The sequence below is a fragment of the Pieris napi genome, chromosome 3 (genome assembly GCF_905475465.1).
Source record: "Pieris napi chromosome 3, ilPieNapi1.2, whole genome shotgun sequence".
Taxonomy (NCBI): Eukaryota; Metazoa; Arthropoda; class Insecta; order Lepidoptera; family Pieridae; genus Pieris; species Pieris napi.
The window spans coordinates 4,052,472-4,071,194 of record NC_062236.1 but is presented as its reverse complement, the minus strand read 5'-3'; the positions used below and the strand labels follow the sequence as shown (position 1 = coordinate 4,071,194).

The following is an 18,723-nucleotide window of genomic DNA, read 5'->3' as shown; positions in this document are numbered from 1 at the left end:
GTCTAACTGGAGGTCATGTTGACACTGCATTGTTTCTCGTACTTTTGCCAGAATAATTGGCGTTATACGCATTGAAGTGGCTCACCTGACATGGTTGTTTGTTTAGTGAATACTTGCAGGCGGAATATAGCGCATAAATTAAACGGTTTGAAAACTAAATTATAAATAAAAATGATTTCTTATCTATATAACACTAGCCTTAACAGAATACCAGTAGTTCCATCCATCGATTCATTTGACCAATCAGAATACGTAAAGAAGAACAGCGTTTTGTCTTTTGTTTTTATCACTCACGTAATGCGACGATAAAACGTCAACCGCAAAACCAGTCGCGTCGTTAAGGCGATTTCACTTCTCGCTTTTTCAAACTATGTTACATTATCGCGATTGATTTTGCGTACAAATACAATTCAATTAAATAATAAAAATGATGACGTGTATATTGTGAAATCCACTTTACATGTCATGAGATTAATGCGCTGTCGTTGGCTAGAAAGCGACATACCAAACACAAAACGCACGCATTGTCATCACAAACATGTTATTTCAATTTAGAAACTCTAATTAGTTTACATGAGCTGTTGTTGCTCAAAAAATACAAATATTGTTTAAGAATTGCATCAAAGTTGATAAAATACAAGAGAATGCTTTGAAGCTAATTAACCATACAAACTTTCATCAAGATTTTAATCCGTCTTGCATCATTAAAGGATACATTTTTTAAGTTGGCTACAGCGCTTAAGTAACGTGCCAAATTGCTCAATGCACTTGGCGTTGTAGAGTATGACAATTTGTTATAATATATGAAATGTTACTGAACCCTTCATAACCCATTAAAGCGACTTTGCACATACATTTTCACTTATGGCGTTACTCGGGTATTCGAATTAAAGTAGGTTACTAGTCACTAGAACTCTCCATAACGTTAAAAGTGAATATAATTTAATTTATATGTACGTAAAATTACACAAGGCAAGTTAGCAAGTTAGCAAGATTGGCAGCTGTACGCCATCCGTGAATGTTAAGTTTAATGTTACATATATAATTGTTAATTTAGCTAAAGCAAATACAGTCTAATTCATCAACGGAGTATAGTTTTGTTAGCTTTCAATTAAATCTATTGTGATAGTCTTCCATACTTAATAGTAGGTAACCGACAATTCTAAAGAGGACTCTGAATACAGCTAGTTACATTAAAGGTGAACAATGTCTCACATTTGTCAAGTGATCATGGGATTTTGACAGGTAGGTTTCGCTATAGGTTTTATGTTTACAGGCACACACACAAGAATGCCCTATTCTAAGACATTAGCGGCCTTCACACGTGCAGTTCGGAATGGCATTTCTGGAACTGCGCACCAATCTGCAGATAAATCTGTGCAGACTAGACCGCGCGCTGATCTGTGCTTCTACTTTACGCTTCAATTGTAATAACAATTTGAACTGCGGTTCAAACTGTCTATTTCGCTTTCCTGTAGATAAAACTGTACGTATAAATGCTTTTCGAGAGTTTAGATCGCAGTATGGAATGGCGCGTGGAATGTCGACCAATTTTAAAAGTTTTCTTTCAGTTTTAACCGGTACAGTAGAAATGGATACACGTCTAGTGATCGCGTTAGCTGGTTTTGTGGTTGGTTTTAATAATCTAAAAAGGAGACGTGTATGGGTTAAGAAATATAGACGAAAATTTGGACATTTACCCATGTTAAAAGAAATACGAGAAAACTATCCAGAAGATTTTAAAAATTACCTACGGATGGACGGCGATAATTTTGATTGCTTATTGGAACTTATCCGTCACAGAATTACTAAGCAAGATACAGTTATGAGAAAATGCATAACACCAGAAGAACGTCTTTCCGCAACATTAAGATATCTGGCAACTGGACGTTCATTTGAAGATTTAAAATTTTCTTCTGGCATTTCTACATCAGCTCTAAGCAAGATAATACCGGAAACGTGTAAAGCGATTTACGAAACGTTGAGGAAAGATTACATGAGGGTAAGTATTAAAACACAATTTTAATTAATTTACCTTTTTAATTACGAATACGAGACAAAATTAACATAATCATTTTTAATCAAATTTAAATGAATTCAAAAGTTAGCGTCATCATAGTTATGGTAGTATTCTTTGAGAATAGATTCTGTATTTTCTGTGTTATGAGTATGTTGAGGTTCAGATAAAATTATATCAGAGTTTTCTTGAAGTGGGGTAGACGATGACGATGGCCCAGAAATGTTAGTATGAAATACAACTTTATTGCATTGTTTATCACATATATCTGACGTTTCTGTTAGTTGTTTTAAAATGCCTTTGCGCATAACTGTATGTATAATTGATTCTGCATATAGAGCTTGGACTTTGTCCATTTTTTCAAATTTTTTTGAAATTGTCACTCCTAGAGCTTCATATTCTGTCATCTGTCTGCTATTTTTTTGAAGTGCTTCTGTGCATACATTAATGAACTTAATTTGAGTGTCAATTATATTTGACTTCCTCTTCGTTCCCCGTGGAGTAGGGGTTGATTCCTGAAAAAAATGTAATAAAAATGAATATTTTTTACAGTTTCCTACAAGCAAAGAAGAATGGCTGGAAATTGCTAAAGGTTTCCATGATCATTGGAACTTTGTTAACTGTGGAGGCGCACTGGACGGAAAACATATAAGAATTATTCCTCCTGCCAATTCTGGAGCAAAATATTACAATTATAAGAACTTTTATAGTATGGTTTTAATGGCTCTGGTAGACTCAAACTATGAGTTTATTTTTGTTGACGTTGGTAAAAATGGCAGGATGTCCGATGGGGGTGTTATTGAATACACAACCTTTTACAACAAATTATTAAGAGGACAATTAAATTTACCCGAGAGAAGCGAGAATGATCATTATTTAAATTACGTGTTCATTGGTGATGAAGGTTTTGCATTGAATGAAAACCTTTTGACCCCCTACCCGCAAAGAGAACTTGATCATGAAAAACGAATCTTCAATTACAGACTCTCACGTGCTCGTAATGTTGTTGAAAATACTTTTGGCATAATTGCCTCTAGATTTCAGATACTACGTACACCTATTAACATGAAACCAGAAAATATATGTTACATAGTACTAGCAATATGTAGTATTCATAATTTTTTAAGAAAGAGAAGTAATTTTTATATGTCAGCATCAACCGTGGACAGAGAAAATATTGAATCGAGTACTGTTTTAGACGGAGATTGGCGCCAAAACAGCTCTGAACTAACTCCATTGGACAGATATTCGGCCAGAAATGTGCCTTCCTTAGCTAAACAGAGTAGAGATGAATACAAAACATATTTCAATACAATAGGTAAGGTTTCTTGGCAAGAAACTATGATAAACGCTGGTAGATCATAGCTGTTAATATGGACAAACCTTTAATTTTTATGTAATAATCATTTAATTTAATTTTAAAATGATAATAATCACTTACTTATACGTAATAAAAAGGTTTTCTGTGAAAAACGTGTATTTATTATCTTACCTTAGTATTTGTATTTTCGGCATTAATTGGTAGCGATGCTATATTAGTAGTATCCTGTAGTGGTGATGGTGAGACATCTCGTGGAGGTGATACTGAGTTAGTTCGAGAAAATAACTGTGAAGCGACGTTTGTGTATTGGGAATTTTCATTTTCTATGTCTATATTGGAAATACTTGGAGTCGGCAATTCTTGGTCTTTGGTAAATAACATTTGATCATAATACCAAAGACTTGGTTTATATATATCATCCTGTGCACTTCCGCTTTTATTTCTGGTTTCAGACACTTTTTTTAACTCCTTGCGGAATGCTCCCCTTAGATTTTGTATTTTTTTCGTGACAAAATCCCTGTTCGCCGTTGTAAAACCAACATTTTTGCTATATTCTATGAGTTCGCCGTATGCTTTTTGTTTTAAATTACGGTTTGTATAAGCCGACTTATTTTTAACTTGCCATAAACATGGATGTTCCCGATATATCCTTATAAAACCTGTCACTGCTTCCACGCTCCAAACTGCCATTTTGAAATAATTGTCATCCACACGAGGCACCCGCATAAAACTGTACAAACGTTCGTACACACCAATGCGCCGAATCGAAATGTCAAACCACCACGCGCTTGTCACGTCTACACGGACGGATTGGACGACAGATCGGAATGGCGCGGACTGTTTCATACGGATCGAACTGTACGTGTGAAGGCCGCTATTAAAGTGTTATCGATTTTATTATTTCAGTACAGTTACAGTTAATATATGTATTCGTTTGTAAATCAGAGAAAACTTTACTCTGTGTTTTATAAAGTAAAGTAAAGGCTTTATAAAGTAATATCAAATATATAAAATTCTCGTGTCACAATGTTCGTTCCCATACTCCTCCAAAACGGCTCGACCGATTCTCATGCATATTCAGTAAGTCTCAGAATCGGCTACTATCTATTTTTCATACCCATAAGTGATAAGGGATGTCCACCCAAAAAAATATATATATTTTGCATAACATTTTTTTTGTGGCATTAAAAAATACATACGACCCTTAATTTTAATCCCTCTACGATCTACCTCTATTTTTTATTATTGTAGATAGTTATTTTTATTGAACTAAAAAATGTTTCCTAGAAATAATATACCTGCATGGGAAAACAACGTCTGCCGGGTCAGCTAGTTTACTATATAAAAATAAGTCGGGTTTTCCTTCCTGACGCTATAACTCCAGAACGCACGAACCGATTTCTACGGTTTTGCATTCGTTGGAAAGGTTTCGGGCTCCGTGAGGTTTATAGAAAATTCAGGAAAAATTTCAACAGAAAAACGGGATCACCAAACGAAATGTTACATAAAACGAAGCCATCTGGTGGCGAAACGGAGTTCGCCGAGTTTGCTAGTTTACTTATATAATTGATTGCTGAGTATAGGTAATATGTTGAACGCTTGCAATTATGACGCTTACTTACTTAAAGAAGCATTACTGGCTTATAAAATTTTCTTTGTATATATCGTGTATATATTCTTGAATGTTTTCAGGGCAAAACAGCCCGTGTTTCTGTTGAGATAATATTTCTCATATATCGCACTCGGGTCACGCATCGAAATTCACCTCGTGCAAGTTTCATACAGGTAGATGTAAAAGGTTTTACGATCGCTGCCAAGTTCTGTGGAATACTAAATTGCAATTTAAAATCATTTTAATAGTTAAATGGCATGCATTTTAAGTATCACATATTAGATTGCCTAACGCCAACTAATATAAACAGCAAATTAAAAAACTACTTTTATATGCATTTGTCGCGCTTCTAAACAAGACTGTTATGGTTATATCAATATAAACCACAGCGGTTTGCTAATGTAACTTATTATGATTATATACTATTTTTGTGTAAAATAAAGTAATTTAAAAAAAATAGTAATTTTGAGGGTTTACGATTCAATTTATATAGTACTCATTAGTCATAACGATTGGTAAGCATATATAAATATATAACAATATAGTATTAAAAATTAATATAGTATTAAGGAGAATATTTAATTAGTGTAATAAACAAGTTGTTGTCTAAAATATGGTTACATAATACTAAATACAACTTTAGGCTAAATATGTTTTATTAAACTAATTGATATTTATACCTAAAAGACTATGATTACCTTCTTAAATTACTAATGATTGTACTACAAAATTTCATAGTACATTAAAAGAAAGTTTGTCATGAATTAAAGTTCTGGGTTCAAATGAAAAGGTAAAAAAATCAATGAAATTAATTCGTTTATATATGTACATGAAATGAAGAAACTCCACTAGTATGCTATAAAATAGAGCCAATATTTGTTTCTATTTTACATTTTCGCTGCACAGAAGGAATATAAAGAAGCCATTTAGTCAGAATCGGTTTGAGTTCTGAACCCATATCAGTGTGAATATTTTAATACTTGAAGGCTTGTGCCAGCTGGTATCATGCGCTAGTAAAGACAAAAGCTTACGTTTTAATGAATTTGAGCAATTAACCTTGCTTTGAACTTTATGGCTAAATCTTTTTTAAAATCAGGCTTTTACGTTGCTGGTGAAAAAAAAATCGCTGTATTCTTATACACTTTTGAATAACGAAACTAGTTTAGAGAAAACAGCTTCGTTTTTCAAAAGTTCATTTTAGTCATGCTAAGACATTCTAAGACATTTTAATTGACTACTAAAATGAGAAACAGTGTGGTTTTTAGATTTTACTATCTTCTGATATCCCTTACGAAATACACGTTAGTAAGAATATTTATTTTAATTACACATTGAAGAATTCGCAAGCAAGTATATTTATCATTATAAAAAGATTCTTTAATTTAAAAATTTGTAAGACACTTTGATATATATTTCTTCTAAACGTAAAACATTTTGCTTTATGAATTATTAATTTTATATGTAAATATGTGATATTCACTGCGTCGAAAGAATGCTTTCTCGGTATTTTTTTTACTCAATAAAAAAATTGATTTACATGACGTAAAATAGTAAAGCGTGGTCACTCGCCGAACAATTCGCCATCGAGTCAATACAGTTACAATAGTCCTTTTAAACTGAATAAGGTTCTATTGTACCCAATAAATTTGGGCCAAGTTGAACACATTCTAGAGATCAGCTTCCAAATTGAAAGACTTTTCTGAAGCGAGACTTAGAACTCATTGTCAAATTTTAACCGAGTTTTTGAAATTGGCGAAGGTTATTTTATAAAATATACATGAATGGCACGTTCCAAAATAAGTTAAAGAATACGAGGTAAACAAGAAACACAGCTAATATATAAGTCTTATTACATGGTCTAAAAAAATCACTAGTAGAACTAGTTTTTCTACCACTACTGAATACTAGATTTAAAGCTTAGTAGCTCGCTCGTTGCGTATTTCTATATATCTGTATTTTGGAGAACTTCTTACGAATATCGAAACTTAATAAACGAATTCTGTATTTTGGAGAACTTCTTACGAATATCGAAACTTAATAAACGAATTAATTAACTTAATTACGAATATCAAAATTCATTTAAAATCATCACAAATGATTATCAATATTGCAAGCTGTAACACGTCTAAGAAGTAGTCGTTTGAATTTAGTCCGTTTGTTAGTACTCTATATAGAATATTTTTTATAACAAACTTTATTATCCTTTTATAGTTATCAAGCTCGAAGAGTATGCCAATAATTTTTAGATAAAAATTATCGGCACTAGAGTTGTTGTCACATCAATGGGATTGTTTTACTTCCAAGCTATCACAAATACAATATCTTTTTTAAAATGTGTTAACACCACAACTCAGGGTGTCGGTTTTTTGTGACGGTGTGCGCGGGCATCGTAAAAATTTTCTCTCCATATTTTCCCTAACGCGCCAAAAGAAGTAAAACTTCTAACGCGTGTACATGTTTTTTTAAAAATACAACACGTTTAATTTGTAAGATAAATCAAAGCACGCTATAATGTTAAGTTTATTATACACTTATTTTATTAATAATTAAAATATAAACTGCTACAAAACGTTTCTTATATTACCTTGGAAGTTTATCCTGCTGAGGGTTGCCTACAAATAATATGTAACAATAGTCTACCTAAGCTACAACAAACAATATGAAATTTCTAGAAAAGCGAAGATTAAGCCTTTTCAAAGAAAATTCTGCTTTACCTCTTCTAAACGTAGTTCTTTGTGTTTGTAAGAGTCGCTATTCATAGATTGCAAATAGGACACCGGTTATTCGCGTATTACTTCCAACAAAACCGGTTTCTATCTCGACACTTTTAATCTTTTTCAATATAATAATTCAAAGCTAAGAGAAAATCGACTCGTATTTGAAGCTTTGCAACGTTTCAGCTTTTGATGTATTTTTACTGGTAAAATTCTACGATATTTTTATAGACGTTTTACAATTTATTAAAAACCCGAGACGGCTTGTGACGAGTACATTTGATATTTGAAAATAGATTATAAATAAATAATCAATTCGCAAAATAATTTTTATTATTTCATTATCCCCTAAATTGTTCAAGCCCATGAGAATTCGTATATATTCATTTATTCCCAGAATTAAAAATACTTTTTTAACAGTACAATAGAAAGAAGTCAAGTCCCATTTTGAAAATTTCACCAAAGTATCAATGGTCACCAATCAGTAATTAATTATCACTATATTTGTATACTTAATAATTAAATAATTTAGGACTATGTATTACAGACAAATTAAAACTGCATTTTATAATAGACGTGTAGATCTTCTATTTATCATTTTAACGGCTCAATATAAGCTCAATATTCTATCCTCACCAAACCGTTCATAAATGTCAAAACCGCGATGCACAGATTGCACGTTCGAGATTGCGTCTATAAATTTCCAAATTCAAACTGGTTATAGAATGGTATCTATCGTCTGTCATAGGTTTGACAAGTTCGTTTATGTTCTATGATTCATATTAGGTACCTAAAAGTGAATGTGAGTATGAATAAATCTTTATTTTGTGTAAATCATCGTAAACGTTGGCCAATAAAATTTGATTACCTTTTTAGTATAATTGTTTTACTAAGTAGTAATTCTAGATTAGCTATTGTTCATAATGGTTAGTTAAAGTAGCTTGACTCCTTTGTGAGGTGGTATCCAAATTAATAATAATAAACTTGTGCATAGTATTGTCCTTTTATTGACATAACTTTTACACATTTATAGGAAACAATTTTTTTTTACCGGATTGAAGTTATGTATTATTATAAATTTACAATTATTTTTTCATAATTTTAAATTTTGACGGACAGTTTAGAGTTTAAAACCCTCCATCTTTTAGTCGATACCATATCCGGGGAAATAAATACAGATAATACAACTTTTTCTACAGCTGTGATACTTTTTGACATTCAACACCTTTTGTCTTCAGTCACCGTGACCACGCACGCTGTAAAGCACGCGTTATTTAAAATTATGTAAAATAATTGTAAATTTATAATAATACATAACTTCAATCCGGTAAAAAAATTGTTTCCTTTAAATAAATTTATGATTTATTTGTTCAGGGGGATAAGTATAAAAGACGGATAAGATACAATTGGATTTGATTTATCAAATTGCGTCCAACGTCCATGGCTGAAAGGTGAAACTCTTAAAGATACGTAATTATTAGACAGACTCTATGAAGTTAAAACCTCTCCAGCGGATATACGCACTAAGCAACGGATATTACGTTATCTTTAAACGGAAACGCTCTGACTACCACGATAAGACCTTGTCGTCTTCATTCAAATGCTGTTGGGTAGTTATATCGAGGTAGATATATACTAATATATACTTAACAATGTAGCTAGGAAAACGGTCTCTTTATTTTAGTCAATTTATATTTATGATTTTATGATACATTATAATTCATATTATTAGTTGGTTTGTATGGTAAAGGTAGAATTGTTGGTAATATAATATTGCGTTGAGATATTCTTGATTTTATCTACGTCTTCATTTTATATTGGTACTAGATGACCCGGCAAACGTCGTTTTGCCATGTATGCCATATTATTTCTAGGAAACATATTTTTAGTTCAATAAAAATAACTATCTACTATAATAAAAAATTAGGGTTGATGAGATGTAGAGGGGTGACAATTAAGATGCTGCAATTAGGGATGGGACCTCCGTTAACATTTAGGTGGATGAAAAATAGATGTTGTCCGATTTTCAGACTTAATGAATTTGCATTAAAAAATTCATAATAATCGGTCGAGCCATTTCGGAGGAGTATGGGAACGAACATTGTGATACGAGAATTTTATATATTAGATAATTACATAGCATACTCGTAGTTATACTATATACACACCTCCATTGTAAAGCTGTAATACGGCATAAAATACATATACAGTAACTTCGTTTTAAGGCTACATGAAGAAATTTGAATTAAATTTATTACTTAGTTATTATATTATATAGTTTGATAAAATAATGAATATAAAATATAACGCTTACTCATGTTTTCCGACACCAGGATTAATACATTATTCTGTACTTGAAGCGTCATTTGTTCTATTTCTCACAATTTAGCGAAACAAGCTTTCAAGAACTGCATATTAAATATAAAACCATGTTACATTATTTATGTTCAAAGCAATAGTAGTAGAAGTCACGTGCAGTTTCCCACAAATAACCTACCTATTTAATTGGAAGCTAAAATATTAATATCAAAGCGATTGCTTTTATATTTTGCTATATATCATTAATACAACACTGATAATAAAATAGGTAGGAGTGACGGAGTGGTGGAGAGTTTTTGCCGGTTCTTCTTGTCCGGCTACTAAATGTAAAATTAGACGCATTTCATATGTATTTCTTTATTTACGTGCATTGTGTTACCTGAATGAATAAATGATTTTGAATTTTAACCAACCAACTATACACATGATGTTCACCGCACAAGCTAATGTCAGTGGCGTACCTATACCATCTGGGGCCCGTGGAAAATCTTCCTTCGTGGCAATTCTTTTGATGGGGCCCTACTCAGTTAAATTTGAATAAACTTCGAGATTTTCAGCGTTCTCAATTACACGTTGTATATGTCACACTAATGGCAATAGGCCTCCTCTCACAGGCGAGAGGGAATGGTCTGTAGTTCCCACGCTAGCCCAATGCGTATTGGAGACTTCACATTCATTCATAGAACATAATATCTCTTGGGCCCTCTTGGTTCGGGGGCCCGTGGCTTTTTGCCAGCTCTGCCACCCTTTTGTTACGCCACTGGCTAGTGCTTATTGTTTATTATTATTTAAAAAAAAAAACCGGGCGTTATTTTTTCTGACGTTAAGCGAACATTAAGTTACCTACATGAATAAATGATATTTTAATTTTGATAGTACATTGCGATTGCTTTAGGTGAGCATTTTTAAGCTTCGAGTGATCACGAAAGGTTTATTTATGGACAACCGGTATAATGTTGTTCTATAATAATAACAAACCAGTTTCTATGTAATGCATTCATCGGCAGGATACTGCCGCAGTACAGTAGCATTTTGTAATAATATGTTAATAAAATAAAATAAATTAATATATATGTATACAGTGGATCTTAATAGCAACTCATAAAGAAAACATTTAAATTAATGAATAATGTTGAAAAAACACTCTCAATGCCAATGCTTGCGAGTGCGTTGCCGGCCTTTTAAGAATTGGTACGTTCTTTTCTTGAAGGACGCTAAGTTCAATGTATTAAGATTATATATCTCGTGAAAATAATTAAATTCTACTAATGGTAAACGTCCTAATATTTCCAATGAGTTCACGTTTTACATTAAACAAGTATGCATAATATGCAAGGAATGGTTGAGACAAGAATATTAATAACCATTCGATTCTACGACGTGAATAGCCGAGACGATATCCGAGCCATCAAGAATAGAATTCCGTATTAGAATGTATTATTGATTCCAGGACTTTCCAAATGGAAAAACCGATATAGATTGCGTTGAAATAGCAGGACTGGTTACAAATTGTGACTGTCTTTATACTATGTACTTATTTCTATAATTTTCTTGTGAAATGATTTTTTTTTTTAACGATGATTCAATGTGGGTCGTAGCTCACTATGCTCACATGTAACATGCAAAACATATTAAATCTGATATATAAAATTCTCGTATCATTGTGTTTGTAATTAAACTCCACCGAAATGGGTCGACCAATTTTCGTGAAATTTTGTGTGCGTATCGGTTAGGTCTGCGAATCAGACAACATCTAGTTTTCATCCCCCTAAATGGTAAGGGTGGTCCACCCCTAAATTTATTTTTTAGACCAAATTTTTTGTTTATATTTTTTATGATACAGCGTACAAAAATACACACAACCCTTAAATTTCACTCTACGATCAACCCCTAATTTTCATTTGATTATTAAAAACTTTTCGAAAAATTCACAGAAAACCCTAAAAAGTTTTCATTCCGGAAAACCGAACAGTCTCTGGGGTAGCATTGCAAAATGTTCCATGTTGTCATGTACTAAAAAGGTTTGCAAAGTTAAATCACATTAAGGAGAAACGAAGTTCGCGGGGTCAGCTAGTATACATATAAGCAAACAATTATGTCGTAACACTTTATATCATATGTATTTGTAGTATACACTATCTGCAATATCCAAACTTCTATAACTTATTCTCACTATTGTGTATCTCTCATATAGATAACGCTCGTTTTAGGGTAAGATTCGAGTCGAGATTAAACTGCTTTTCCGTAGAAACTTAATCAATCTAATTACATTTGTTTACGCTGTGATGAAGACACTTTAGTTAAAACGGCGCAATTAGACTTTTTTTTAATAAGAGGTAAGACGATTATAAAATATAACACCCTTAAGTTAAAATGTATTAGATATAGCATATGGGAGAAATACTTCTCTGTGGGCTGATAAGTTCGCTAACAGAAAACATTTCATTTGATTTGATTATTCAATATAGTTGCCTTCGAGAGCGATACAACAATTATAGCGGTCATACAAATTTTTTTTTGGTTTTTGGATGACACTACTCATAAAATCTTCAGAGGCCTTAGCACGAATTTTACCATAGATTCGTCGGTAATTTCAGGTTTCGTCAGCTTAAAGCACGATTTTCAATTGTGTTTATATTATTTCCTAGACGTATTCTATTCGAACGATGCATGTGGCGATGCTATCGCTAGTCCCAAATCACACGGAGTGCTTATTACGTTTTAGATTTGACATACTGCTCCGTATTGTATTTTAACTCGTATCACTTTACTAAATATCAAGAATTTCATACGATTTATCACACAATCGACGAAAATAGAATCAACTTGAAATTAAGAAAAAAATAAAAAAGATCTTTGACATTTCCTAAAGAGCACACGGATATAATTCAGCTTATGTTAACAGAAAAAGACAATGATAAGTGGCACTTCTGATTTTTCTTGACAAAAGATAATTACTCGGAGGCCGTGATAAAAAACCGGCGCTTTGGAAACGCTAATTTCAGCGGCGCTTGACTCCGAATCATGAATAAAAATCGACTGGGCCTCATTTATTCAAGTTGACAGCTTCTTCCATAAGATGCGAAAGATTGTACATTTACTAAACATCTTTATTGAGTGAATAATTTACTGATACTGACAAAAAGTAAAATGTAATTTATGGATTTCGGGCTGTAATGGCTGTCTGATTATTTTGAATTACGGAGAAGGAAAATAACTACGGAGTATTGGAAGAAATTGTTCTCCACATATTTAAATTGGGTAAGGGGAGTAAGGAGGCTCACTGACGAGGCTCTGGCTACCGAACCGTGACAGAGACGGGCTGGTAGAAGGAAGAAGTCGTGGTTGCGGAACGAACGAAGTGGATCGGCAATATTTATTTATTTATTTATACTTCATTGCCATAATACACATAATTATACAAATAGAAAAAAATCAAAAAGTAAGTAGGTTACATAAGTTATTAGGCAACGGGCGGCCTTATCGCTAACAGGCGATTTCTTCCAGGCAACCCTAAAATGGATCAATAGAAAAAAAAGAAACACCTACAGAGGGTAAAGTACAAGAGATGCATAATTAATTAACAAAAAGATACTAAAAATAACATGCAACTATAACTAAAATTAAATAAATAAAATATAAAGATAAGGTTTAAATAAACAGGCAATACCTACATTCGCCGAGGAACTTTTGAGACATTTAACATTAAAGTGGCACCAGAAGAAGGCTGTAATGGTACCTACAACAACCTCGAAATGGTTTCCCAATGTTTCGTTACATTTATTTACATTAAAAACAAGACCACAGTGATAAGAGCAAAATCAAGCCAATTTGAAGCTTTTATTGGGAACGCAATGGTGGTATAACTTGTACGCAGATACTTCAAGACAGCTTATAATAATAAGAAAGAAAGTAGCCTTTTGTCATAGGTTTAAAAAAATCTAATTACTAAGGAAATAAATTTTCCATGAACCTTTGTAATATTAAATAATAAATAAATCAGTGGCGCTACAACCTCTTTAGGTCTTGGCCTCAGATTTTTGAATCTGTTTCATTATAGTTTTTAAATCTAATAGAGGCAAGTAAGTGATCAGCCTCCAGTGCCTGACACACGCCGTCGACTTTTTGGGTCTAAGAGATTTCGGTTTCCTCACGATGTATTTTTCCTTCACCGTTCGAGCACAAAGAAAGAAAGTCCATTGGTGCACAGCCGGGGATCGAACCTACGAACCCAGGTATGAAGCCACTAGGGCAACACTGCTCGCTGCTCGTTTGTAATGTTAAAAATAATAATTCTCCTCATTCGGTCACGGGGGCATGACACAAACATTTAAATGTGTACGTACATTTATATTCCACAACTCTTAGCCCGATGTGACATATGTCCGACACGGCCAGAGAAATTCACCTGACACTAGACGGCTTTATGAAGTTATCTGAGGGTTTCAACCGCCAACTTCCTAAAATAGAGTTGAATATAATTTCAATTTCTTAGAAAAATCATGTCAAAATAAAAAAAATGTGTGCGTGTACTAGGTGTACACACGTAAGAAGTGAAACTTCTTTATGACCATATTTTTCGAAAAATGATCTACTATATGCGACTTATCGAAATTAGTTAAATAAAGTTTAACAAAAGGCTTTTATTATCATAGACATGAATACAAATACAATTATTTCATTTTACCTTATTACTACTAAGATTATTACAGAATTTCATTAATTGTAATAGAATTATTACTATCATTGTTATCGTTATTATATATTTTTGTTATTAATGGCTTCGAATCTCTTCGGATCAACCGTGGTAGGGACAAGAAAAATGTGACGCGTAACGAAAAAATGTTACACTAAATTTTTTTCCAACCCCGATAAAGAAGTTTCACTTCAATAAGCCAGTAAATTTCTTTGTATACATACTTTTGCACTTAGAATATGCATATTAAACATTGGATATTAGTGGAATGATTTAGCTTGCATTCGCATGTCTGTAGAATTAAAAACTTTATAACAACCATCCATTAAGCTTTCCTAAGTGTAATACTGAAAACTGTATACATCTTTCGAGAATTTGTACCAAGAAAGTTTTAATGACTTAATAGCAGTAATATTATACATTTGCAAGGCCATATTACATTTTGTGGAATTAAAAGTGGAACAAAAAATTCTTCAGCAATTAATGTGAATTGAATATATTGAATTAATATAATGTCTCTCGACTCATCTCTGAGTCGTCGGTTCAAAACCGATTTGTACATTAATGGATTTATTTATTTAATATCCTTTATTCTTTAACTTGAGTCTATATGTACTTTTTATATACGTATCAAAATTAGCTAATAAAATAAAATAATTCATAAATTTTTATTGTGTACTAGCTGGCCTGGCGAACATCGTACCGCCTAACAGTCTATTCTTTTTTTTTTAAATACTTATTCTGCTATTCGGGTTGATAAGACAACAAATACATTTTGCAAAAATAAAAATTTACCTTCCCGGAACCCCTCCACTAACACTTGAAGTCTATGATATGGAATTAAAGTTCAAATTGACTTTTAAGTATTATTACGCATATTTTGTATGGGAATATAGAAAAGTTAAACCATCCTCGTACTTCAAGGAATATTATATAAAAAATCAGACAAATCGGTCAAGCCGTTTTCATGTTATGTCGTGACAACGGAAAACGGGTTTCATTTTTATATATATAGATTTGCATATTGTGTTTGAATACAGTGCAAACCCGTTGTCAAGTGTCAATATCAATACCATGAGAAAGACCAGTCAATATTTTATAGTAATCATAGAATTTCTGATATTCTGATCACATCTCTCGAGTTCATCAACCGTTAAACTTTAATTACTGAGAATCAAAGCTCCGTCGTAATTGGGTTCTTCATTCTCTCAATATTACACAAATAATGAATCATAAAACTAGGTCATCTTTTTAGAATAAAATAATTATAATATATTTAGTACAACGATTCGATGCCCACGGCCAGTAAAAACCAACATATTCACGTGAATAACGAATTATAGGTCACTCGGTCATTTACACCCAGGCTGCAGGCTTTTTGTAGTGCAAGTTGGATCAAATGTTTGTAACATTGCAAACATTTGTACATACGTCACGGTTTTCCGCTTTAATGATGGAAGCTCACGCTTAAGCTCGTCGGTAAGGCGCCGCGCACTGCGGTACCACTACTACGCATGCGTGACGTTGACAAACAAAACACAACCATAGAGCAATGCAATACGTCATATTTCTTAATAGCTGTCACAGAATGTAATTTGGTCTGAAGTGACTTGGTAAACTGTGCTGAATGCAGCGCACAGTGTACTTTTCTAAATTACACGCGTGATATATAAACTAACATTCACAAAGCTCAATTTAGTTGATTAGCATTTAAATAGCAACGTAAAATACAGAAATTTGTAGAGTTACGCTTCATTTCAAAAGTATTTTATTTTTTCATTCATTCAAACAAAGGCTCGCTTTACGCTGATGAACATTTTAATTATTTCATCGACGCAAATATGAAAACATTCATTCTCGTATATTGTGAATTTTTAACAATTACAAAATATGTTAATCTGTATTGTTAGCAAAATCCGCATTGATTAAAATGGGGTTTTCCAAGCGTGTCGCACGCACAACGTTTTAATTATTTCGTTCCATACTATTATACTCTTTTCACGGGCCAAGCTCGATTCTGTACTAATTAATGAGAACTTGCACTAAACAATGCACGAAAAGCATTGTTCTGGTAGCAATATGCATTTTCCTCCTATTCGTTATTAAAATATGTCTAAAAAATATTGCTACAGCATCACGTTACCGAGAGACCCATGCTAGACGAAACAACCAAATCAAATCTAGCGTTTAGACATTTTTAACCATTTGTAGCGACACCTACAAGTTTATCTATGGCTACAAATCACTACGAAACGTCACGCTGCATCGCGCTATCAAAGTTATTCCGACCGCTAAGAATACGTACGAGTACAACTCGACTCAACCATTGGGTCATTTGGGTCGGCCAGTCTGTTGTTAGACAAGTCGAAGATCCTTCCTTTAGGTCGAATGAAGCTCACAACATTCTTCCTCCACACATTCTTAAATCATTGTATGGAGAGACACATTTAAAAGGCTCACACGGCACAAACGCATTAAGACCTTTATAATACTAGAATAAAAGTTCTTATTAAATGCCTAATAAAAAATTGAACTCTGTATTTTATAGCAAATAAAAATAAAACACGCAGTCTAGTTTAGTTATCTTCACGACCTACTCAAATCGGAACCGTCTATATTTAGAATAGTTTTTATACTTTCCAATGATATCGCAAATTACTATTAGTTCAGTTGGTATTTCAAAGTTCGCTGCATGTTTGTCTCGATTTCCCGGTTATAGACTGCGTAAATATGACAACATTCAGACTCTAATTGTAATATCAATTTCTTATCTGTCAACTGGATGGCAGTATGGCCCTGACCAGGATTGCTGAAACGCAATTGAAACCTAGTATTATGTAAGTACTGTAATAAATTCGCATTTTACAGTAAGTTTTATTTGATTTTTTAAATTTACACAGATAAAAATTATTGTGATAGGACGTTATTATAATATATTATGTGTTCGTTAGAAGGGTCACTAGGCCATAGTGCAAGACTTTTCATAGTGATCATATTACTTCTGTCGTAAGTACTGTTGATTTTGTGAGAAAATACATTTCCTAATGTATCCCTATATCGATTTCAAGGCAAATTGTAACAAAGCTGTCGCTAGCCAACTACGTAGCGATTTTATTTCTGCGAGTGATTGATGAAGCAATTTTATAGAATTATTTTTGCATTTGTGGTATTAAAATTCCATTAGTATGATGCCAAATTCTCAAATCTAATTGGACGAAAAACTTCGACGCGTAATATTTTGTTTGTTTTTTAAGTAATGCGGAGAAGCCGCTTTTCAAACAATCTTAGTAATGGACAAATAAACACCTTTTTCTTTGAAAAGTCTAATTAATAAACTTACATTATGGTTAAGAATATTTGTAATATTTTATCTTATATTTGTGAAACATGTAAACCTTAACAAATTAAAAACAAATACTATTGCTTACTTTATACTTTAATTACTAAAATACTTTAAACGTACTTTTTATACTTAAATTCCTTAAAAATCTTTTAATCCTTAGATAAAAATCTTCTCCAGTGATCTAAGCTCATAAGTATATCAAAATGATAAATAAAACCATCGTATTTTAAAGAGAACTTTTAGCTGCAACATTCCCGATCCACAGTAAATTTAATTTAACAAAATGTTGTATTCTGGAATCATTTCCAGCACCGAGTTTAATTTGTATAAATGTTTTTCTTGTAGATTGAAGCTCCCTTGTAAGTGGCTGATAATTATAGCGTCGTCAAAATGGGTTTAAAATAATACGTATAATGAGATGTCGAAAAATAAATTTACTGTAGTTTCTTCACGAATTTGATAAATAAATATTAACGTAAAACCTCATGCTTGGTTGGTCAAATACCTGTTGACCAATCGCATTATAATATATTATAGCATTATAATGCTTGTTAATAAAATCAAAGGTAAATAAACAAAGAATCGAATTGTAACACTTATCTAAGATATAGATAGGTACCATTTTACCAAGAAGAAAAAGGAGAATCTTGGCATTGAAACGAAACAATAGCATATATACATCATTTTTGTAGCATCACAAA

The 18,723-nt window shown here is 32.6% G+C and overlaps 2 protein-coding genes across 5 annotated transcripts in view; both read left to right on the top strand.

Moving 5' to 3' along the window:
* LOC125063543 overlaps window positions 1–18,723 on the top strand; it is a 30,900-nt gene that overhangs the window by 1,358 nt on the left and 10,819 nt on the right. The gene's annotated exons all lie outside the window — the stretch shown is intronic.
* On the top strand, window positions 1,483–3,490 carry LOC125063542 (protein ALP1-like). Its single transcript, XM_047670037.1, has 2 exons — window positions 1,483–2,002; window positions 2,570–3,490. Exons 1-2 carry the CDS (start codon window positions 1,529–1,531, stop codon window positions 3,380–3,382), a joined length of 1,287 nt encoding a protein of 428 aa, XP_047525993.1. The 5' UTR covers window positions 1,483–1,528; the 3' UTR covers window positions 3,383–3,490.